The sequence below is a fragment of the Austrofundulus limnaeus genome, unplaced genomic scaffold, assembly GCF_001266775.1.
Source record: "Austrofundulus limnaeus strain Quisiro unplaced genomic scaffold, Austrofundulus_limnaeus-1.0 Scaffold33, whole genome shotgun sequence".
NCBI classification, from domain to species: domain Eukaryota; kingdom Metazoa; phylum Chordata; class Actinopteri; order Cyprinodontiformes; family Rivulidae; genus Austrofundulus; species Austrofundulus limnaeus.
In genome coordinates, this window is record NW_013952435.1 from 317,357 (window position 1) to 341,423 (window position 24,067).

Below are 24,067 nucleotides of genomic sequence, written 5' to 3' on the forward strand. Positions count from 1 at the left end.
ATATATATATATACAGCCGACGTCCTTTGAAGAACCCTCAAAAATCAGCTGTTTTAAACTCAGCATGATGACATTTTGGAGCAGACATAATTTAGACAAACTGGGCTCCTCACAGCTGTTTGCAGGTTTGTTGAAACTAATTTATTTTTATTTTTATTTTATTTTTTTATGATGAGTTCAGTTTAACAGATCATGTTTATGGCGCATCGTAAACGAGGAGTAATCAGGACAATAATGTCAGGGAAAGTGACTTACGACCAAAACGTCCGCTGAAATTTTAAATCAAAAGCTAAAAAGAAAAAAATCATCCAGTGGGCGATAAAAGCCTCTAAAGTTGAATGATGTTWAATTAAAAGTAAAAGCTCATAAAAACTACAAATCAAGCATAATTTCAGAGAATTGTTTGCAATTAAAAAGCTTCATAATTTCTCTATTCTTGTTTGGTTTTGTTGGTCATTGTGAAGAGGAGCATGCAAGGAGCTTTAGAGGATAAAAACAATTAGTGGAGATTAAAAGAAAACACACTAATCAATCTCCATTGTGGCAGCAGAGCAGCAGCTAAGTGGAAATCATTCACTTAAAGTCATTATTAGAAGGAGAAAGAGGTCAGAAAGTCCACCTGAACCACCACGTCAAGGAAGACCCCTGCGCCGGTAAACCGTAAAGTTTGACTCAAACTTTAACGTGAAGACTCATATTTTTATAAACTTAGAACAAAAAGTAAGGAAATCAGTGTTTGGTAGATTAGTTCTTTGTTGTAACACCTGATTGGCAGCACCTGCGGGCACCAGAAGCTTCAAACAAGTTAACAGCAAAACAAACTGTTGGTCAGAAGATTTGGCAAAACTTTTCTTTTAGTCTCTGACTTTTTTCTCCTAATATTACAACTTTATTCTCAAAATATCATGACTTTATTCTCGTAATATTACAGTGTTTTTTCTCGTAATAGGAGATATTCCGATTTTATTCTTGTCATATACCTTTTTTCTCACTTTATTCTCATGATATTATGACTGCATTCTCATACAATTTTTTCTCATACAACTTTCTTGTAATATTNAACAAGACAAATGAAGTTATATCTCTGGATAAGCTTATATCAGAAGGATCCAGAAATCAAAATGTAGCTTATAAAGCAGAAATTTTAAAATGTAATGAGGTCATTTTGACCAAATTTGACTTAATCCTCATTTCGATATCATGGGTCACATTTATACTCATTTTTTCTCCTTTAAAATGAAGGTTTTCTACATTTAAGCTGATAATTAAGGATGTTTCTGCTCAGCAGTTTGGCCTACATGAAAGCTGAAGTCTCTGCAGAGACAGGAAGCCTTCTTCTTAATGACTCATCTACATAATGTATTAAACAACCGAGGTGCTGCTAATTCGATTTAAATTTATTTATGTATTTATTTGTCTGCTGGTGACTACACGGCTCCGACATCCTGTTCTCGTCTCCGCTAAGGAAGAGATAATTGGGTTTTTCAACACCATCCGTCGCCACGGAGACCAGACGTCTCACCACACTAATCTGCTCCTCCCTTTTCCCTCCTCCTCTTCCTCCTCTCTTTACCTCCCGTCACTGCGCTGTAGGTTAGGAGCAACCAGGAACTTCATCTGAAGATAGGAGCTGTTTGATTTGGAAGTGTTTCAATGTTAAAATATGATATAATCCAGCCCATAGGAACAAAACAGCACAGGTACAGGTGGGCAGGTGAGAGACAGTGAAATGTGAGAAAGTGGCTCCGAGGGAGAAAAAAAAAAAAGGTGGTGTTTGACGTCTGAGGTGAGAGGAAAATCCTCGGAGGGTGTATTGAACCGGCACGTCGTAGAACTGATTACAGTAAACACTAAGATYAGACTGAAGACTTTTCCTTTTTGATAAATCCTATAGTCAGATTTAGGTTTCCTGAGTTATTATAGCGAAGTGAAGATTCGGCGCAGTCTGCTGGCTTCTTTAGATTTATTGTTTTTTTGTGTACAGTGCCTTGAGACAACAGTTGTTGTGACTTTTGGCTATATAAATAAACTGAATTGATCAGAACCGCACCTGTGCAGCCGGTCCTCCAGCAGCTCCATGTACCTGACGGTGTTCTCTTTCAGCCGGCTTTCTGCACAGAGACAAAAAAAAAGGCACAAAGAGAACAACAGGCTGTTACTTGTACCTTCATTTGCCACTTTTTATTGAAAACGAGGTGGTTTCCTAGCAACTAATCAGAGCTCTAATGCTAATAAAACCCACTTGTCATTTGAGGCCTTATAYACGGGACCTTTTAGAAAAAAGGTAGTCATCATCTCACTTGGTGACGGCTTTGTGCAGAGGAGCTGCGACAGAGCAGTTCAGCACAAAGAACCGGCTGACTGAAAATACAATGAATCAACGCAACGAGGCCTTTCTGAGTGGAGTTCACCTGTTCTCCCTGGCAGGGGYGGAGCTAGACTGTTTTTGCAAGGGGTGGTCAGGGTGGTTTTTTTAGGGGGGGTCCCAAATTAAAAAAAAGCACTCGGAATTTGAAAATTCAAGATGGCTGCCATAGCTAATTCCAAATGGCTTTAAAGTGTCTGTAGCTGCGTTTCCATTGACCATGAAAATGCGCAAATTAAAATTTTGAAAATAAATTTGCTCAATGGAAACACGTCAATTTCGAAACAACTTCCTTTTTTCAACTAAATGTTTTTGTGCTAGGATGAGGTGTTTTTTTTGGCCGTATCGAAATTGGTGTGTTTCGCAAAACTGCAATGGAAACACTTTTTTCACATCACGGGATTCACGTGGTCAACAACCGGCTGTTTCCACTGACGAAAAAGACAACAGGAAGTAGTTGTAGTAGTAAAATTACTGAAGTTGTAAAATAAAGTAGTAAACTCACCGACTACAATTTCTCCAAAACACAGCATACGTAGCCGCTCCCAAGTATAAGGGGCTTGTTGCTCGAAAGCCTCGATAAGACGCCGACGTCTCCTCTGRTGATGAGCGCTAGTGTTGTGGTAGCAACATGCTATGTGTTTACATCCATTGTCGCCATGTTTGTAATGACTTATTGCGAGAACAAACGTATTCATGCATGACTTTAATAGCATTTCTTATTTAATGGAAACACTGCAATTGCGAAACTGTGTTTTTTCGACATTAACAGAATATCGACAAAGTTTTGCGCACATTTGCAATGGAAACGCAGCTAATGGCATGCCTATCTTTCAAATACAAAAAGTCAAAGAAAATATCTTCATATTTAGGAAAATTATCATAAAACACATAATTTAGCCTATTATGTTAAATAACTGTCATATTTTCCTTTGAATTTGGCTCATTTAAAGTGAAACAGGAAGTGACATCAAAGGGGAACCCTGTTAAGAAAGAAAACTCCCTGGTCTTTGTTTATTAAAACAATGGGCCTCATGCGAGAACATGTTCGTATTCTTATCCTAAATTTCTCTTACTTTTGTTCGTACAAAGGGTTCGTACAAACATGTCACGTCAGATTCAACAAACTCTTCTATCTTCAGGAAACGTGCGTAAATGAGCTGCGTAAATTYCACCTGTTCTATCCAGCTGCTCGTGCACRCGAGAGGAGATTAGCATAATTACCACCCCAAAAACACCATATAAGGCTATATTTCCTGCCTCAGATACAAGGAAGTGTCCATTCATTCATGAAAATTACAGCGAAAACGTAAAAGAACTTTACGCATTCATAGATTGAAGTCCGTCTGTCAGAGATCCAGAAAAGAAAATCTGTCATTTTTAGCAGGTCAGCTGTGGGATAAAAAGAGCTGCTAAAAGTATAAACAACTGTGTTAAATCATTTTCATTTATTCAGAAGCCGCAGCGCTGCGCACCGACAGGTCTGGACCACTCGTAAATTTTGTTTGTATCTGAAAAAAATCTTAGAATACGAAAACATTGGTGAATGCCACAAATTCTCCTAAATCACTCGTACGCACAATTTAAGAACAAATCTGTGCGTACGAACGGTTCTTGCATGAGGCCCAATATTTAAACTCTGACTTTTTTTCATCTCTCTCTTATAGGGACTAAAATTATCTAAAGAAACGTCAGAAATTCCCTGCTGTCTGTGTTGTAGCCCTTGTAGCAATGTTCTGTTTACATGCAGACATTCCCCTTTGACATCACTTCCTGTTACTTCACATGCATATATCTCAACAACTGTTCATCTCAGTGGTGTGAAATTGTTTTTGCAATGTCTTATCCATGTTATCTTTCCAAAAGTGCAATCACATTTATCCCAAAAAATTGATGTCACAGGCTCTTTAATTCAGTTGTTTTAAAAAATATTTAAAAATTTTTGAGATTGTAGCAAAGAATCAGAGTGCTAGTCACAAGTTATTATTCAGACATATTTAGACATACAAACCTGAAGATTAGTATAGACGTAGACAAAAACTATTTTTACCAAATTATAAATGCTAACCAAAAATTCAAGATGGCCACAACAGCTAACTTTAAAATGCTATAAACACAGCCATTTTAAAACTTTAGATGAAATTTGTTGTGGAGTAAGAAGAATCACAAGACAATTGCCGATGCTAATCCCAAATTAAGCTAACCATGAACGCCAATACTAATTTTTATAAAAGAGTATAATACTGCCATTTTGAATAAACACAGCTAAAAATGTATATAGTACAGTAATATCAAATAACAATCTTTAACAAATTCTAAATGCAAATTAAAAATTTAAGATGGCCACCAAAGCTAAAAGGCTCTGATTCAGCTCTTTTAAGACTTACTGAGATTAAATTTGTTGAGGAGTAGAATGACCACATGTCGATTACCAATGCTAATCTCAAATTAAGCTAACTGCTAACATTAACGCTAATTACAAAACGCTATAATTCAGCCATTTTTAAGCACACAGCCAAAAAGTTTATATACTACAGTAGTATGAGAAAACTATCTTTAACAAAATCTAAATAACTGCCAACTGGGGTGGCCAATCAGGTGCCAGAGGTGGCACTCACCACCCCTCTGGCTCCGCCCCTGCTCCCCATGCACGTGTTTTTTTTTTTTTTGGGGGGGGGGTACTCTAGTTTCCTCCAACAAACCAAAAACATACATTTTAGAATAACTGGTAACTCTGACTTGTTGTATGTCTCTGTGTTCCTGTGATGGACTGGAGACGTGTCTTCAGTGTCCCCCACCTCTTGTAGTGACTCCTGGAGATAGACACTAGCTCCCCGTGAACCAGAAAGGAGAAGCAGGTAAAGAAAAAGGATGGATTGCTTGACTTATGAAACTAAAGAATAATAAAAACTGTCCTCGTCTTCCAGGAAGTAGCTTAGTTTTGTGTTTGTGTCGTGAACAAACAACCTCTTCCATTTTGGCCGCTGCCCTTGGCAGCAATCAGCGAAGTCTGCTGCCTGCTGAGATCTCCGGTGTGAGCYGAGGCAGAGCTCATGAATTTTCAATCCAGGCTCTCTGAAGGCCTTTGTTGAAAGTTCCTTCAGCTAGAGACGCACCGCCGTGGGCATCAGGGGAGCAACAGAGTGCCTCCTTTTTATGATCTTTTTTAGCGCTGCTTTTATTTGCGCGGCCTGACRGTGACTGCTGCGTCCCACAGACTTACAGGAAGTAATAATATCGCTACACTATGAGGCGCCAGTGTAAAATAAACTGTTAAAAATGGTCACTAACACATTTCCATTATTTAGATCGCTTTTTGAGTGTAAAATCCTAGATAAAAAAGTTCCATATTTATTATTATTATTTAGCTCACTGTCCTTACATTTTGCTAATTTTTACAATTTAATTTGGAGTTATGTCTAAATGGAAAAAATTAATCTTAAATATTTCACCTAAATGATAAAGTTTATATTAAAGTATTTCACAATGAAATGCAGCCATTGATGGTGCGCAGCTTTTTTGTGACATCATCAACCTGCGACAAAAGCTAACGCTGTTAACACTGCTAACKCTGCTAAAGATGTAATTTAAAAATTTCAACCAAAATGTGTTCATTGAAAACATGGATGCTACCTGTGGTCCGACAGTTTGAAGTTAGCAAATGAAAGTTTGACGTTTTGTAGGGAAATGTTAGTAGCGTTAGCAGAGTTTGTGGTGGTTTTTGTCGCAGGATGATGATGTCATAACAAAAGCTGCACATTCTATTTTGAAATGCATAAATGTAAACTTGAATATTTAGCCACAATATTTACATTTTTTAAATTATTTATAAATTTATGTTTTTTTAAAATTTACCATTTCACATTTAAATTTAACATTCAATAAAAGTTAGTAAAATGCAACAACGGTGAGCTAATTAATGAAAATTGTTTATTTTACACTTGGTGCCCTGTACTCCACTGTTCTACGTTTTATCTCATTCTAATAAAAACAAATTTTTAACTGTCAGGATTGAAAAAAAATTTAGTTTTGGGGTCTCCAAATGAAACCCCGACTGATTCAGTATCTTCCGTAGAATTAAACCTTATCTTTCTCATTATTTTGTGCAGCTTTTCCTACGTTTACAGTAATTTATTTTCATTATTTTTTGGCTGCGCACTTCTTCTTCTTCTTCTTTTTTTTAGCATTTACGGTGGTTCTTCTTCCTATTTTGTACTTCAAGCTGCCCGCCCACAGGGAGGAACAAGCCTGAAAAAGCAATAAAGAATGGGAGGAAAACTAGCCTCTCTCACACTAAGAGAATTTAAATATATTAATTTGGGACCTTTGGTTAAGAAAACACTATTTAAACCACTGCAGTGTTTTATTGAGTTGAAATGGTGACAGGATGATGAACTCTCCTCTGCATACAGCAGACACTTTTATTAAAACTGCCCTTGTTTCAGTATAGTTCCTCCTATATATACTGTATATACACATCTTGTACAGCTACAGGCTGAATGCCCACATGCATTATACAACAACCATCCCGTCGCTGCTTAACGAAGCCAGAATGAATCGAGTTTGACGAGCGACACTCAGGTGGGAGAGGATCTGGCATTTAGATGATGGGCAGTAAGTCAGCCGTCAGGATCAACTGACAACCAAACCAGAGGCTGCGCTCTTCGGCCACTTTTGGGCATCATAGTTGTTTTCATCTTCCCTTCATTTGTCATCCTTTAGCTCAGTGTTTCCMAAAGTTGGGGTCGGGACCCAAAGTGGGGTCCTGAAACATCAAGGTGCGGTCCTGAAAAGATTTTCTGAATTAATTACATTTTTGCCTTAGTTGTTACAAAGGAGTGAGGTTAGTGTATTTAAAATGGATAAATGTAGTATAAAAATATTGTTACTATGCCCATGTTTTGTTGACCTGATACAAATGTTTATCATCCAAAAATAGTTGGTGGCTCAGGTCTCTGCTACTGTTATTTTGTGGGTCAAAAGCTGAAAAGTTTGGGAACCACTGCACTTTGGTTCCCAAAGTTGGGCTTGGGACCCAATTATGGGTCATGAAGCACCTTGGATAATCTCCAGAAATCAATTTAAAGGGTAATAAAAATAATTGCTGATGTAATATTTTCCCTATAACTATTACAAAAACACAAAATAAGTATAAATAAGTATTTATATTTGTGTATAAGCTGTTTAGATAGTCAAAAAGCCTGTGTTTTTAGGGTTATTAACAAAGTTTGTGTACTCAGACCAGTAATATTTGGGGTCACAAGATTTTTCCATGRATATTTTGTGGGTCAGAAGAYAAAAAGTTTGGGAACCACTGMTTTAGCTGATGCCATTTATTAACCATCATCAAGAYGACAACCGAGTTATTGTCCACAACAGACAGAYCATGAGACTGAACAAGTTCAATGTGATCGAACTGAGTGGCATTAAAATCAAGTGGATTCCTCTTGTTTTTTGGACATTTTATCCTCTTTTCTACTTAAATGAAAGTGATGATAGTTTTAATTGCTTTTGTAATAAAATCTCAAGTCCAGGCGTTTCATTTTAGCCACTCTTTTTAGCAGCCTTGTTTAACTTTTTCCAAAATAAAAGGCCCAGCTTTTATCGAGCTSTGTTAGTGACTAACTGTCACTTCAGACCAGCTTGTCTCTTGACCTCTTCGAGTGTTCTGACCCGAATGTGRGAACCACCACCACCGAAGTGTGAGAAAGCTCTGGTTCTGGCTGGCCGTTGAGCTGTAAATTTGTTATAAAGGGCAGSTTTAAAAGGTTGGATAAGTGTGGTTTTATTTTATCAGAGGGGAGGAGGAGGAGGAGGGCTCGAATTGGATTTTGGAGCTCTTGTGCACACATACAGTTAATATCCCAACCCCCCCGTCCGCCCATGTTCTGATCCAGACTGAAGGATTATAGTTGGATTCTGAAAACATGCTGAAAACATCAGGCAGATTATAGAGAAGCGTGTCTTTTTACAGCACTGTCAAAAGGACAAAACACAGAAACTAAACTGCTCACAAAAGAGAGAATAAATTCAATTTTGAACAAKAGAAATGGCTTCTTTAGCATTTCAAGTGTGAAAGCTCTGAGTGCAGAGTGGTTTCTCTTCGATTTAACTTAGTTTCTGCCGTTAATCATCAGAAAAGTCAGACTGTAAAAAAGGGAGAAAAACTACAAGCAAAAAATGAAAAAAAAAATTAAACATCTTAAGTTAGAAGCTAGAAGTAAAACTAACTAAATGATAAAACCATCATTAGAGTAGGTAGGAGCTAAAACATAGAAGAGAAATAAATAGATGTTTAGCATAGCAAAAGGCTAGCTATAAGCTAAAGGTAGCTGAAAGTTCTAAGAAGTTAAAGGCTAGCTATAAGCTAAAGGTAGCTGAAAAGTTCAAAGATATTAAAGGCTAGCTAAAAGCTAAAGGTAGCTGAAAGTTCTAAGAAGTTAAAGGCTAGCTAAAAGCTAAAGGTAGCTGAATGTTCTAAGAAATTAAAGGCTAGCTAAATGCTAAAGGTAGCTGAAAAGTTCAAAGAAGTTAAAGGCTAGCTAAAAGCTAAAGGTAGCTAAAAAGTTCAAAGAAGTTAAAGGCTAGCTAAAAGCTAAAGGTAGCTAAAAAGTTCAAAGGAGTTTAAGGCTAGCTAAAAGCTAAAGGTAGCTGAAAAGTTCAAAGATATTAAAAGCTAGCTAAAAGCTAAAGGTAGCTGAAAGTTCTAAGAAGTTAAAGGCTAGCTAAAAGCTAAAGGTAGTTGAAAAGTTCAAAGGAGTTAAAGGCTAGCTAAAAGCTAAAGGTAGCTGAAAAGTTCAAAGGAGTTAAAGGCTAGCTAAAAGTAATTTATGAAGATAAAGATGGAGCAAGTTTGAAACAGATTTTACAAGTAAAACTGTTTTTAATGAATCAGAAATCTCAATGTATTTCTAAAGGGGAAATTATTTTTTAATAAATCTTAAATATTTAGAAAAATATAAAAGTTAAAATGACCAGACGTCTTAGCATCCATCTCCTGAATGAGCTGAACGTTTTGAAACATGAATGGCTAAAATAGCTTAAAGTTTGYCCAAGTGGTTTGATTGCAAAACACGTTCGGAAAAATAATAATAATCATGAAAATGATGCAGAATCAGCATTTATAATGTTCACATGATGTCACTCAAGGAATGTTGGGTGTTTTGTTTCTTTGCATGGTTTAAACATGAAGAAAAAAATAATAATTTGTGATGATTTATTGTTAACGACTAAATTAAACCATCATTTGTCACTTGTCAAATCTAAATTTTGTTCTGAAAAGAAAAATCACAGGTTTGGATTTGGTATGAATTTTTTTTCTTTTGTTCTCAACTGAGCAAATGCAGCCCAATTTGATTAAAGTGCATCCCATTGTGCTGAAGGATCTCCTGCTGCGCGGGGCATATTCTCATGTTTCATACATGAGCTCATTAACGGCGTTCAGATTGCCCTCCTTCCTCTCCAAACGTGAACCCCGTTCAGCTGCCTCCGTCTGCCTCCTCGGGCTCAGCTCTCCGCTGGCAGAGGGGCAACAGGAAGCAACATAAGCTACCCAATCCAGCTCCGGCCCTACAGAAAACCTGCTCAGATAGAAGGAGCTTCATCATAAACAAACCCCACTTTATCCTCAGGCTGAATAATGTGAATCACAGGAAAATGTGAAARGTTTTTTGTTGCTCCAGTCCTGCATTTTCCTGAAAAGAAGTTCCAGAACAAAAACGCCTCTTTTATGTTTGTCACACCTGAGTTTGCAGACGAGGCAGATTGYGTGCTTTCATTTGTGCTACAGATGCTTGTTGCTCAACTTCTGCAAAACCTTCATATAATAAAATCTAATAAGTAAATGACCCTAAATAGAGCAGAGCAAATATTACTGTTGCACCAAATAATCTATAACCAAAAAGGTTTTTATTGCTTTATTGAACTGTGAATAATACTACAACAAGTATTAGGGCCAGACTTAAAGACGTTTTTTGTTTAAATTACAAGAAACATTATTCTTGTAATATTTTTATTCTTGTAATATGAATTTTTTGTTGGAATATTACAACTTTATTCTGGTAATATTATGACTTTAYTCTTGTACGTATTTATTCTCGCAAAAATTATTCTCGTAATATTGACTTTCTGAGAATATTATGACTATTCTGGTAATACTATGACTATATTCTTGATACATACAACTATTTTTTCTAATATTATAACTTTATTCTCGTACAAATTTATTCTTGTGAAATTTTTATTCTCGTAATATTATGACTTTTTCTTGGAAATTATGACTTTATTTTGGTAATATTATAACTTTGATCTTGTACAAATTTATTCTCCTAAAGTTTTCATTCTTGTAATATGACTTTTTTTGGTAATATTTTATTTCCATACAAATTTTTCCTTTTTATTACGAGAAAAACATGTTTAATGTTATGATTTTTTTCATGTAATATGACTTTTGTCTCGCATTACAACTTTTTTCTCGTAATATTATGACTTTGTAGTAACAGGGCCATGATGATGAGTAAAAGCACAAACAGAGCAATGTTGTATATGCTGTTAAGTGCCAGGAGGACTGCGACCAGTTATACATCGGGGAAACAAAGCAGCCACTGTTCAGAAGAATGTCCCAACACAGACRAGCTACATCTAAYGGCCAGAACTCTACAGTTTTCACTCATTTACAGGCCAGCGGTCACTCTTTCAGAGATGAGGATGTTCTCATTCTTGATAGAGAGGAACGTTGGTTTGAGAGAGGAGTAAAAGAAGMCATTTTTRTGAAGAAAGACCGTCCATCATTAAACAGAGGTGGAGGCCTCCGTTTTCAGTTGTCCCCCTCCTACAGTGCTGCTATTACCAKTATCACTCCACCCCCTGTTAACAATAAGTGTTAATTAGGTGTCAACAATAGCCATGTGATGTGAGTATCAGTCACMTGGAGGCAGGGCTTAAAAGCCTGAATTTTGCCTGAAACTCTCAGACTGAAGAAGTCTCTTGGAGGAGAGACGAAACGTTTCATTAGAGAAGAACCCGTCCAGAAGACCTATACAAATTTTTTTCTTTTTGAGTAAAAGCATGCTTCTGGTGGGAATGGTCCAACAGAAGTACTTGGAGCTCCGCACTTTTCAGTCTGAACTCATAGATTAAAAGCAGCTCATCTTCAAAAACACAAGAAAAGGAGTCCAATCCGTTTTTTATAGTAACTCTTTGGAGACTCTAGTAGAAAAGATGTAAACTAGATGAGAAGCCTTATTTTAAATTCTCTAAGATGAAGTCAGGAGCTTTGATCACAAGTCAACGACTGCAGCCTGTTTGGATTTGCTTCTCTGATACGACCATTTGAACGTCTCCCTAATTGAAAGAGAGTAATGCTGTGATTCCTTCCCAGCTTTGTAATGACAAAAGCGTTTGCTGTTTGGTCTTTGTGTTGTCAAACAAATTACAGGCGTCTAACACATCGATACACGAGCTATAAAAGCCCGCGGCGGAGGGGAGACCGTACGTCTTCTTTAACGAGTTCAGGCACCGACTGTGATTAATGTGTTTAAGCTCCACCTGGGCTGCCTGAGCACCGTGTCTCTGCAGGTTCCACAAACGCACCGTCAGCACGAGCAGACACGCCAAAGGATTCGGCTGTTTGTAGCAGCCGAAAGGCCGACTTGTTTCAGACACATGATCAATAAACCCTGACATAAAAACAGGAAGATATTAAAAACATTCAAAGCCCTGACATGACTCTCAGCTACCACATCAAATTTAATCTAAATACCTGTAAAACTACTTGAATTAAAGTATATTTTTTATATTTGTCAAAGAGCTGTCGGATTGTTGGGGTCACTGTCGTTATCTGGAGTCAAAYTCGGCAGACAAAGTGAATTTTAAATCTTCTTCAGGCCGAAGAAAAGCAGTTTATCAGAGGAATTCTTCCCAAAACGTGGAGCCATAAAACCCTTCAAAACTCTGGAGTCTTCTGGAAACCTGCTCCAATCTCACGTCTTATTTTACGCACTTGCAGGAAAAGACACGTTTCTGTGGAAATGATCCACTTTGGAGAGAATCGCTAACATGCTAACGATAACAAAACTCACATTCTGGTGTCAGGAGGCAGGAGAAAGAGCTGCTTCTTATACAGCTGTTTGCTTGTCTGTTAGTAAAATTTCTCATGAACCAGGAAAAACTGGTGACACAAACTGGAAAAAAAAACTTGTGTTGTGAAAGCTAAGAGCTGAATAAAGAGGCTGAAATGAAGTTCTAGTTTAAAGAAGCAGAACACTGTACTAAAAGGGCAAAAAGCTAGCTAAAATTAGCTAAATAAAAGACTAAAAGCCCAAGCCTAAATATGCAAAACACTAATTAAAATCTGAAAACAAATGTAACAGAAGTCTAGCTAAAAGCCAAGAGTAAAAATGCTGAAAGATAAATAGAGCAAAAGGAGGAAAGCACAAGCTAGAAGCTTAAACTAGCAAAATGATAGCTGGAAGTTAACGTAGCAAAACACAAGCTCAAAGAACCTAGTAAAAAGCTAGATAAAATGTAGCAWAAAGCTAGCTAAAAGAAGCAAAATACTAATAAAAACAAAAATTACAAAGGTGCTAACTGACAGTAGGGCTGCCACGATTAGTCGACGACTAATCGATTAACTAATTTAATAATCGATTAATCGTTTTCTTTTTTTTTCTTTACTTTGTTTTTCTCTCCAAACTGCTTTGACACCTTCCACTGCCACATCTGCCTTTCTGTCCTTGACACACATGYACAGTAGTGGTAACTGGGGTAGGCCGTGGACTTCACAAGACATTATACAGACAGGCTCTGGTATCATGGCTACCTGACAACAGAGCTGAAAAGTGTGGGAACTTTTTAAGAAAATGAAAGAGAAACCTGTGCAATATCTGCAGAGCAGAACTTACCTTCCACAGAAATTATTTTTAGTTAGCATATAGCTAAAATCTAACCATGGTTATATAATAGCAGCTGCATTCTGGCGCGATAAGTTGTATGATTTATATTCAATTAAAATATGATCCGATTAGTCGACTAATCGAAAAAATAATCGGTGATTAATCGATTATAAAAATAATCGTTTGTGGCAGCCCTAACTGACAGCTAAATGAAGCAAAAGTAGCACAGCACAAGCTAAAGTAGCAAAAGACTAGCTAAAATGAGCCAAACGGTAGCTAGATAATTAAATTAACAAAACACTGGCTCAAAGCTAGCAAAAATCTAGAAAACTGAAACAAAACCTAGCTAAAAGAAGCAAAATGCTAACTAAAAGCCAAGAATAAAAAAGCTGTAAAGTAAACATAGCAAAAGCAGGAAAGCACAAACTAGAAGCTTAAACTAGCAAAATGGTAGCTGGAAATTAACGTAGCAAAACACAAGCTCAAAGAATAACATAGTAATAAGCAAGAGAAATGTAGCAAAAAACTAGCTAAAAGCTAAACGAAGCAAAATGCTAATAAAAACAAAAACTACAAAAGTGCTAGCTAAAACGGTAGCTAGATGATTAAATTAACAAAACCAAGCTCAAAGCTAGCAAAAATCTAGGTAAATGAAGCAAAAACCTAGCTAAAAGAAGCAAAATGCTAACTAAAAACAAAAAGTAGAGCAAAGCGCAAACTTCAAGCCTAAAATAGCAAAACAGCAGCCAGAAGCTAAAAAAAAGCAGAATTTGACTCTGATTTCTGTTTTTGATTTATCTTTAAACTCCTTTAATGTGAACCTGTTTTTGTTTACGTTCATTTGTTGTATTTTGGTGACATCCCTCTCACAGCTAAATATTATCTGGACACAAACGACCTGTCTGTTAGCAAAATATCTTACGAACAATAGGACTTAATCATAAAATGTACATCTGGAACTTATTGTTTGGAGTCAACTCAGTTCTTTAGGACCTTTAGGAAACACAGAAATAGCTATAGTTCTCCAGTTGTTACAGATACTGAGCTGATTATTGCTCTGGTAGCTGAGTGTTTGTTCAACCCTCCTGCTGCCCTTGGGTCAAATTGACACACGAAGTCCCAGTTTTTATCTACAACTGATTGACTTTTAGAGTCATTTTAAGTCAAGATGGTCATCAAAGCTTATTGGTGTACAAATATTTAGCTTAAAGTTGGTGTGGTAGCAGCAGAAAATCATCCTCAACACTTATGAGATCTCGTCATTTATGAGGTTTGACCAACTAATAATAACTTTTAATCATAAGTTTGGCTTGAAAGATATTGGTGCCTTTGGCAACACGTCTGCAGTCGAGTAGTTTCTGCTCATTTTGCAGGATTTTCAGACCTATTGAGGTCAAACTGAGCTGCAACAGTCCAGCATCTGAAGAGCACGTGAAAATACTGTCACTCCGCGTTATTTAACAACCGCTGTTTTCTCTGGCTGTTGTGCCAAAAGTGATGGCTAAGATGGGTCTGATTTATTCATGACTCTCCTCTCACAGGGTGCTTCTGGTGAGTACATGATGGAGCACACAATAGCTCCTCTGCTAAAGAGCTCCTGAATGATTGAGAGGTGGGGGTAAAGTGGGGGTTGTGGAGGGGGAGGGAGTTCCTGAAGTTAGAGCACAATTCATTTTTCCAATGGTTTTAGCTTTCAAAGCCTAAATAATAAAACAAAAACTGGACCCACGATCTGCAGCCACAGCAGCGTTTAAAAGACTTTACTGGAACACTTGGGTTCCAGAAAAAAAAAAGATACTCTTATCTCCAGGTTTAAAACATCCTCACTCCCAGGGTCATTAACTCCTCATGTTCAGCCCTTCAATTATTTATCAGTAAATTTAGCCTGCCTTTCCCCYCAGGTACCATTTTCTGCTCTCAGCAGGGGATCAAACCTCCATTTTGGTTTTCATCAGCGCTCACGCCGGCAGCAATTAGGGCCGTAATGGTCCAACGACTCCCTTACGCAGCTCTCTGGATGTATGACCAGCTGAGAGGGTGGATGTATGTGCTTCGTTGAAGTCATCCTTAACTTTTAGAGTCAGTTCGAATAAAGATGGCCGCCATAGCTAAATGAACATCATGCCACACAAAAAAGACTAACCCACACAAATTTTATGAATATTGAGCTAAAACTTAGAGTGGCTGTAGCTGGAGCATATCCCCACCTTATATTTTGAGCGCTAAATGATTGACCTATTTGAATCGACTTTGTTAGCAAAATATCTGATGAACTAGTTGAAGGAATTTAATGAGACTTTCAATTTATTGGCCACTACAGCCAACTGGTCTTAGAAARCACAAAAATTACTACAACATAATTGCTTTTGTAGATCATGGATGGGCAACTGTTGGTGTGCCAATGAGGCCCCGCCTCTTTTTGGGACTTTTTTTTTTGGGAGGTGCACTATCTGTTTACAGATTTTCAAGACAAACCGATGTGTTTAGTCTGCTTAGAGCTGCTGTCTGYTATGAAGGATTTTAATATAAGTCACCACTACAACATGTTACACAAAGCTAAATATGTGAAGTTTATTGAAGTCGAAAGTGCATAAACAACTGAGAATTTTTACCAAAATCAGAACGGTACAGGGGTCTGACCTAAAGGCAACTTATGTTGTTGAACTTCAGCTCGCTAAAGTGTTTTTTTTTTTGTTTGCTTCAGACAATTTGTATTTATATTTATTAAACAAGAGTTGTACATTGAGCAAGAAATATATAAAATTACTGCTGGTTTAATAAACATATACTATATACAGTATACACAAACATTTATAAAATGAAAATTCTTCATCACATCCATTGAGCAACCTTTTAAGTTGCTGTTTTGTATTAAAAACATGAAAAACAGATTCAAATGAAGCTTACACAAAGTAATCTGTTTGTTGAAAACCGATTAATTTTAAGAGTTAACACAATTCAAGATGGCCGCCATGGCTAATCAAACTTAGCCTAGACAAAAAAAGGCTATAACTGTAGATTTTACAGATACTGAGCTAAATTTTGACATARTTGTAGCTAATAATAAGCTGAGAKCATCTCAATATCCYATGGATGTTTTATTWAATTTAAAACTTTGGCATAAAAGGCAACGTGTGATATGAATTTCTTTGAGATACAATGAGTTTTTCCATTTTTTAAAGAAATCTCTACAAGTTTGATATGTTCGATCGTTTGTTAGATTTTTTTATATTAATTAACTTTAACACAACATTGGGCTCTTTCGTCCACCGCTGGGGAAAGCTCAGAAGGGACGGCGAGCGCTCGTGACATCCCACTATGATTGGTCCGCTGTCGAGCTTCGACAAAAAGCTTTTTCAKACGTATTGTTTTCCTGTCACGGGACGACATTTGGATCCCAAACGTTTGCTGGAAGAGCCTCGGAAACAAAAGCGGATCATGGATGTTGACAGTAATTTCTAATCTCCCTCCAGATAAAGAGCGCCGTTTGTGGACGAGCAGCCAACCCCGTTATCAGCAAATGGAAAGACAGTTTAATGAATCCCCTTCTTGGTGTCGGTAACACTTTGTGAAATTGCGCCCACTTAAGAGCAAAACGCAGCAACCGTTTATTAACTCGCTGTCCTCTTTGTGGCGTGTGCCCACCTAACAGCTGTTTAGGCTTTCTAACTGTCTTTTTTGTTCCTTTTATAAGAGCCGAGCCGATCTGTTTACAGAGGATAAATGAAACAGGTGAAACTGGGATTTTATTTAATCAGAGCCGAAAATGCTGTTTTTGTTTTTCTGCAGAGAAAAAATGTTGAACAGAAATTTGCTTAAAGTGAAGCTACAAAGAACTTTGTTAAATTGAACATTTTTTAAAAAGCGACGTTTTAAACAAAAACTAGAAAAGCATGGGGTGAAAGCTAAAGTCTGAATAAAAAAGCAGAATACTGTCCTCAAACAGCTAAAAGCTAGCTAAAATTAGCAAAACAGAGGCTAAAAGTCAAAATTGGTAAAACACTGGTTAAAAGCTGAAAGCAACAAAAGGTTAATTAAAATAAACGAAATGCTAACTAAAAGTAAAGAACAGAGAAAAAAYATAGCAAAAGGAGCAAARCACAAGCTAAAWSYRTGAAGTGGCTGGAACCTAAAGTAGCAACAGGCTAGCTAAAATGAACAAAKTSATAGCTAAATGCTTGAAGTAGCAAAACACTAGCTCATATCAAAATAGACAAATGTAGCAAAAAAGCTAACTAAAACCTGAAAGAAGCAAAAATGCTAAAATCAAAAAGTAGCAAAATAGCTAAAAGCTAAACATAAGAATGACCAAAGCACAAGCTAAAAGCTTTAACTAGCTTAATTAGCAAAAGGCTAAAGTGAGCACATTGACAGATATAAGCTTAAAGTAGCAAAATGTAGCAAAGGGCTAAATAAATAAAKGGAAAGCGCTAGCTAAAAACTAAAACAAACAAAATGCTAACTAAACTATACATACAGACTAAAGTAGCAATGGGCTAGCTAAAGKGAGCTAAACATKAGCTAGTTAACYAAATTGACAACCTTCATTTAAARCTAAATAYAGCAAAAAAGTTATTTAGATAAAAGAAGCCAAAAAAGCTAGCTAAAAGCTAAATGTAGAAAAATGAGCAAGGCACAARCTTAAAGCTTGAAGCAGCRARCATTAGCTAGAAGCTAARAGTAGCAGAACTTGACTCTAGKATCTTATTTTTATTTATTTTAAACTCTTTTAACATGAACTTGTTTATGTTTGGTTGTTGGGTTTTGATGACACCACTCTTAGCAGGAACAGAGTCCCAAAGCTAAATATCACCAGGACACAAACGTCCCCGTCGGTTCAGTCAGGTTCTGAAAGTTAGCTCTTCGGCTGTTCCTTTGTTTAGCAGCAGAATTAGCACGTCGCTATTTTATTGTTTTAGCCTCTTTGTGCCTTGTTCTGTTTGAGATGTGCGTTATGTTTAACGTTCTGTTGAGGAGATTATCTCTGAGTGCTGAGCAGGTCGAGGTGTTCTGCCTCTGGAGCTTCAGACGTGGGAGGAAGACGTTTCATATATTTATATATTTATATATGATGCACTTCAGTAAGAACTGGTTCACAGTCAAACACTGTGAATGAAGCATATGGATTCTCTTCTAAAACTGTATAAAGCTGAACCTGAACCAGTAAAATATTCAATCAAAGGGTGCCCCCTGYTGGCAGGAAACGGTACACCTTCAGCAGAACAATGAAATGTATGACACATAATCTGCAGACGTTTTTATTAGATAACAGATCTTGACAGGTGAATTTATTTCTTGTCTCCAGTCTTTCCGTTCTCCTCTGTACCTCWAAGAAGGAAGTGACCTTTTGAATGTTTTCCCCCGTCTCTGTACTGTTAGCGACATATATCATGAACCACAGGATGGATTTGAATGAAATGTTTAGAAATTAATCACTGGATGAACACGTCTATGGCTGATTAACATTTTGGAGTCGATGCAATGTGAGATGGACGTCACAACTTTAGAAAACACAAAAATTACCATAAGTTAGAGACTTTTACAGATGCTGAACTAAAAAAAAAACATGTTTAAAGAGCAAACAGATCACACAAAATATCACTTTAAATAAGATGATTTTAGTCTAAAACTTGTCCACGAACGTCTGAAGAACATCTGAAACCGTCCCACTGCTCAGGTGTCGCACCGAGAGCCTCGGAACCCGCCTGATCCAAACCACCTAAAGCTGATGACCCCTCCTCCTCTTAACAACTGCCAGTCCTGCTAACCCGTTTAAAAAAGCAGAGTCCCCGCTGACAGCAGATCACTTCCTTYTCATTTGGGAGAAACCTCACTGATGTCCTCACAGCGAGCAGCGGCGTCCAGGGAGGACTTGTCTTTTACAGAGTGTCCAGGACTCTCGTTTGAATTTAGGCTCAACAGAGGAGGTCTTAGTGGTCTTAAAATTAGTAGAAGCTAATTTAGTGGAAGTTAACCAGCCCACTAACGGTTTCCAAAGTTAGCAAAAAAGCTAATATGCTAAGCTAGTTCGCTATCAGCAGGTTAGCGAGACTGTACCTTTAACTGGAAAACAAAGACTGAACAAGAGCGATGTGAGCTTTTATCCACCCTGAAGGTTAATTTTGGATCATTTCTGACACTCAGCACTTTTAAATGAAACCAGAGCGCGTTGACAGAGAGGAGGAAGTAGAAATGACTCAGCCTGAAACTGAAAATGATGATGGAGGACAAACATGTCAGCTTTAGCCTGTTAGCTTTTGCGTTAGCGTCTGAGATAATACATATATATATGATGATGTTCTCCTCTCTGGGAGATTAATGCCACTGACCCAACAAAACCAGCAAAATATTATATAATGATATTCTCTAAGTGGGAATTTCCTTCTTACAAGTCTTAAATTTAAACTGGAACTGCCCCTTCAGTGGGAATTCCCTGTTGGAAAGTGGGAAAGTTCATAATTATAAACGGCAGCTATTCACCACAGTGAGTAAAACTCTCATACTTTTACTTTTAATAGTATATTTTTTAGTATTTAGCTCACATTTAGTAAGTCGTACTCATAGTACTTTTCAGTGTTTAAAAGAAGATGTGTTAAAACKCTGTTTCTATGCAGGAAATACCAGGTAGAACTCAGTTATTGTTAGTGAAGCTCAGGAACGAGAGACAATCACCAAAGCTAATAACAGTTGGGAAGTTGAAGCATTTACAGCGCCCCCCACAGGACGGTGCTGGTATAAGGTTTAAGCCCCGCCCACAGGGGGCTGTAATATCACCCTACAGTTGTGAATTTAGTGTAAAAGACAGAAGGTTGTGGACTCACCGTGCAGGGCCTCCCTCTGCTCCAGCTCCTGCCTGAGCTGCTGCCGTTGCTCCTTCATGCGGCCCAGCTCCTGGCTGCTCCCCGAGCTGAGGCTCTGCAGCCTCTGGACCAGCGCCTCCAGCCGGTCCCGCTCCAGGTACACCGCCTTCATCTCGGCCTTCAGCTCCTTGGCGCTGCCGAAGTCGTTACCTGCGCCGGCAGACCACAGGCAGGACGTTACCACTCCGCCCATTAACAAAGCCTCCCCGACATTAACGTTTGTAATTAAGTGAGGCTAACGATGAGTGATGCAGGTAAATGAGGGGAATGAAGGGCGTGTAATGTAGCAGGGCTGGGGTTCGGAGCGGAGTGGAAAGTTACCAGAAATGGCCGCCAGTTTGGCTTCATGCAGAGCCAAAAGCTGCGTTTCAGTCTCGCTGACTTTCCTCCTCAGGCTGCTGCCCAGCCTCTGACTCATGACCACCTGGGGACAAGAAGAAGAAGAAACATGGATCTCACAGGAAGTGCTGCTCATTTCCTCTCTCTTGTGTTCTTTTACACTTGTTTTTAGATTTAAAGTGCCCGTGACATCAAATTTTTGTAATACATATGAATGCATTTTTGAAAAGATGTCACTGACAAAATATTGCAAAAGAAATTTCATGTTGCTGAGATGAGCAGTTGTTGAGATATTTGTCTGTGAAGTAACAGGAAGTGATGTCAAAGGGGAATRTCTGCATGTGAACAGAGCGTTGCTACAACAGCCAACAACCCAGACTGTAGAGAAGAATCTGATGTTTCTTAAGATTAATTTGAGCCTCTATCAGAGAGATGATGAAGAGTCAGAGTTCAAATATTGTTTCAATAAACAAAAACCAGTTTTTTTGTTAAAAAGTTCCCTTTGATGTCACTTCCTGTTTCACTTTGGCTGAACCAAGTTCAAAAGAAAAATATGGGTCAAATCGTATGTATTGTTCCAACTTTCTTAAATATAAAAATGTTTTCTTAGGCTTTTTGTATTTGAAGAATATGCACGTCACAGGCACTTTAACAGGTCTATTTCTGTCCTTCTGAGCTCGTCCTGCTCTGATAGCTTTTAAAAACTCTTTTATTAAATTATTTATTTCTTTTTACTCTCTTATTACTAATCTGAGCAATCACTCGCTCTGTTATTACCCATTTTRAACTTTTAAAATAATTCTGCTGTAATTGCACATCTGTGTTTCTTGTCTGCACTGTCATACTTTACAGTTGTTGGTCTGTTGAGATTGTTTTGCACTGAAAACAGGAAAATTCTGATTCCTAATGTCAGATTCTGATAGTCTGTCTATTTGACAGGCAGAAGGTAACATTTTAACCTGTGTCTGTTAGCAAAAATGGATTTCTACTCAACGTTAATGAAGAAATCTCAGTTTAAACCGTTAGCTTTTAGAGCCAACCTGATTCAAGATGGCCGCCMCTCCCTACTGAACTTAAACACAAAAACGGATATAACTCCCTGAATTTTGCAAACACTGAGCTGAAATGTGTTGTGGTAGTAGCTGAGAGTCATGCCCAACACATGCTCTGAGGTTTTGGGGAATATTGTATGAGATTAAGGAGATTAAAAAGAGTTTAATCTAGAACTCATGTAGTGCCTGTAGTTCTTTAATCTCAACCCTTAAAGTTCTACATAAAATCTCAGTAAAGCAACAGTTTCTTTTGAGGAATTTTATTTTATTTTATATTTTACAGATATTTTGATGCACTTTCTTCTCTGATCTGACAGGAGACAGATTTCAGAGGCAGAACGTCCCCCTCGGGGGGCATTTCTCCCACAGAAAACAGTCTCAAATAATTTCATTTCACACAATAACAAGAACTGGAAKAAACTCTGAAGTGCTTTTTTCTTTCCCCTCTTTTCACCCTGAAAACTGCAGAAACTCTGAGAGTGGCAATTTGTTTTTTTTTTTTTAAAAACATCAGGCTTTTTGTCAGTTGTTATAAAGTCGACGGAGACAGAATGATTCACTTTAAAGCCAGGAGTTATTTTCTCGCAGCAGGTGGTCTTCTCTAACACACGGTGGGCGTCTGAGAACCCAACTTTCCATTTGCAACATGAGACGTGAATCCCTCGTATCTGCGCTGAAAGTGTCGGCGTTTCTTTGAAGTGCAGTTTCTGCTTCATCCGGCGATTTAATGACGGGTTTCTAAAGAGCAGCGTGAAAATACCAGAGTCCACGCTGAGGAGCCGACACCTGCTGTTCTCCCTAAACTATTATTTCTTTTACATTTCTGCTGCCTTTAGCTGCTTCCAGCTGCAGAGATTCATATGGAACAGCCGAAGGGTTAGTGTTTCTAAAGAAAAGCAGATCACCAGTAGTGGGCAGAGTTCGACAAATCTATTAATCCACTAATGATGGAACTAGCTTCTCATTTAGCGGATTAGCTTTTTGCTCACTTTAGAAACAGTTACTGGACTAAATAACTTCCACTCAATTGGCTTCCATTAATTTTAAGTCCACTTAAAAACTACAAGCGTAAAACTGTTCTATTTATACACCATTTATCCTGAATTAAATCAATACAACATTAACATATTTGCGTCAGTCTCACCACTCTACAACTGGTCTTATCGGTTAGCGCTAGCTTCCACTAATGTTTATTTTTTTAGTGAATTAGCAACAGCAGACTGACAAGTGGTAACGGGAGCTCAGCAGACACGGGTTTTCACCGGGTGTTTGCTAGTTTTTTTCTGCCGATAGCCTGAAGGAGTCGCAGGGCGGGCCGGGGGGATGGCGGAGGTCTGCTCTATGTTGAGAAAGCTCGGTTAGGAGACACAGCCCAAAAGGCGGTTCTAGTCCCAACCAGTCGTTTTAGCTCCCCTGCCTGGCTGCCTCAGGACACTACAGGATTTCTCAAACATGCATGAATGAGTCAAAGTAAGACTCTGGGCTTGTTTTTGATGAGAGGATAACACTATAACTTGATTTAAAAAAAAGTTGATTGTACTTGATATTGCGCCTTTAAGCATTACCAGAGCTAATATTCTTGTTAGCATTAGCAGAGCTAATATTCTTGTTAGCATTAGCAGAGCTAAAATTCTTGTTAAGCATTAGCAGAGCTACGATTCTTGTTTAGCATTAGCAGAGCTAAGATTCTTGTTTAGTGTTAACAGAGCTAACATTCTAGTTTAGTGGTTTAGCGTTAGCGGAACTAATATTCTTGTTTAGTGGTTTAGCATTAGCAGAGCTAAGATTCTTGTTTAGCGTTAGCAGCGCTAAGATTCTTGTTTAGTGTTAACAGAGCTAACATTCTAGTTTAGTGGTTTAGCGTTAGCGGAGCTAATATTCTTGTTTAGTGGTTTAGCATTAGCAGAGCTAAGATTCTTGTTTAGCGTTAGCAGCGCTAAGATTCTTGTTTAGCGTTAGCAGAGCTACGATTTTTGTTTAGCATTAGCAGAGCTAAGATTCTTGTTTAGCAGTTTAGCATTAGCAAAGCTAAGATTATTGTTTAGTAGTTCAGCGTTAGTAGAGCTAAGATTATTGTTTAGTAGTTCAGCGTTAGTAGAGCTAAGATTCTTGTTTAGTGTTAACAGAGCTAACATTCTAGTTTAGTGGTTTAGCGTTAGCGGAACTAATATTCTTGTTTAGTGGTTTAGCATTAGCAGAGCTAAGATTCTTGTTTAGCGTTAGCAGCGCTAAGATTCTTGTTTAGCGTTAGCAGAGCTACGATTTTTGTTTAGCGTTAGCAGAGCTAAGATTCTTGTTTAGCATTAGCAGAACTACGATTCTTATTTAGTGGTTTAACGTTACTAGAGCTAAGATTCTTATTTAGCAGTTTAGCATAAGTGAAGCTAATATTCTTGTTTAGCGTTAGCAGAGCTAATATTCTTGTTTAGTGGTTTAGTGTTAGTAGAGCTAATATTCTTGTTTAGTGGTTTAGCATTAGCAGAGCTAAGATTCTTGTTTAGCATTAGCAGAGCTAAGATTCTTGTTTAGCATTAGCAGAGCTAAGATTCTTGTTTAGCA

The 24,067-nt window shown here is 37.8% G+C and overlaps 1 protein-coding gene across 1 annotated transcript in view; it reads right to left on the reverse strand.

Moving 5' to 3' along the window:
* Positions 1-24,067, reverse strand: part of disc1 (DISC1 scaffold protein) — a gene marked incomplete at its 5' end in the record, with an annotated part of 55,503 nt that overhangs the window by 16,476 nt on the left and 14,960 nt on the right. The window contains 3 exon segments of the mRNA XM_014005907.1: positions 2,051-2,111; positions 20,079-20,267; positions 20,439-20,541. Of these exon segments, the coding sequence (XP_013861361.1) occupies positions 2,051-2,111; positions 20,079-20,267; positions 20,439-20,541 (353 nt within the window).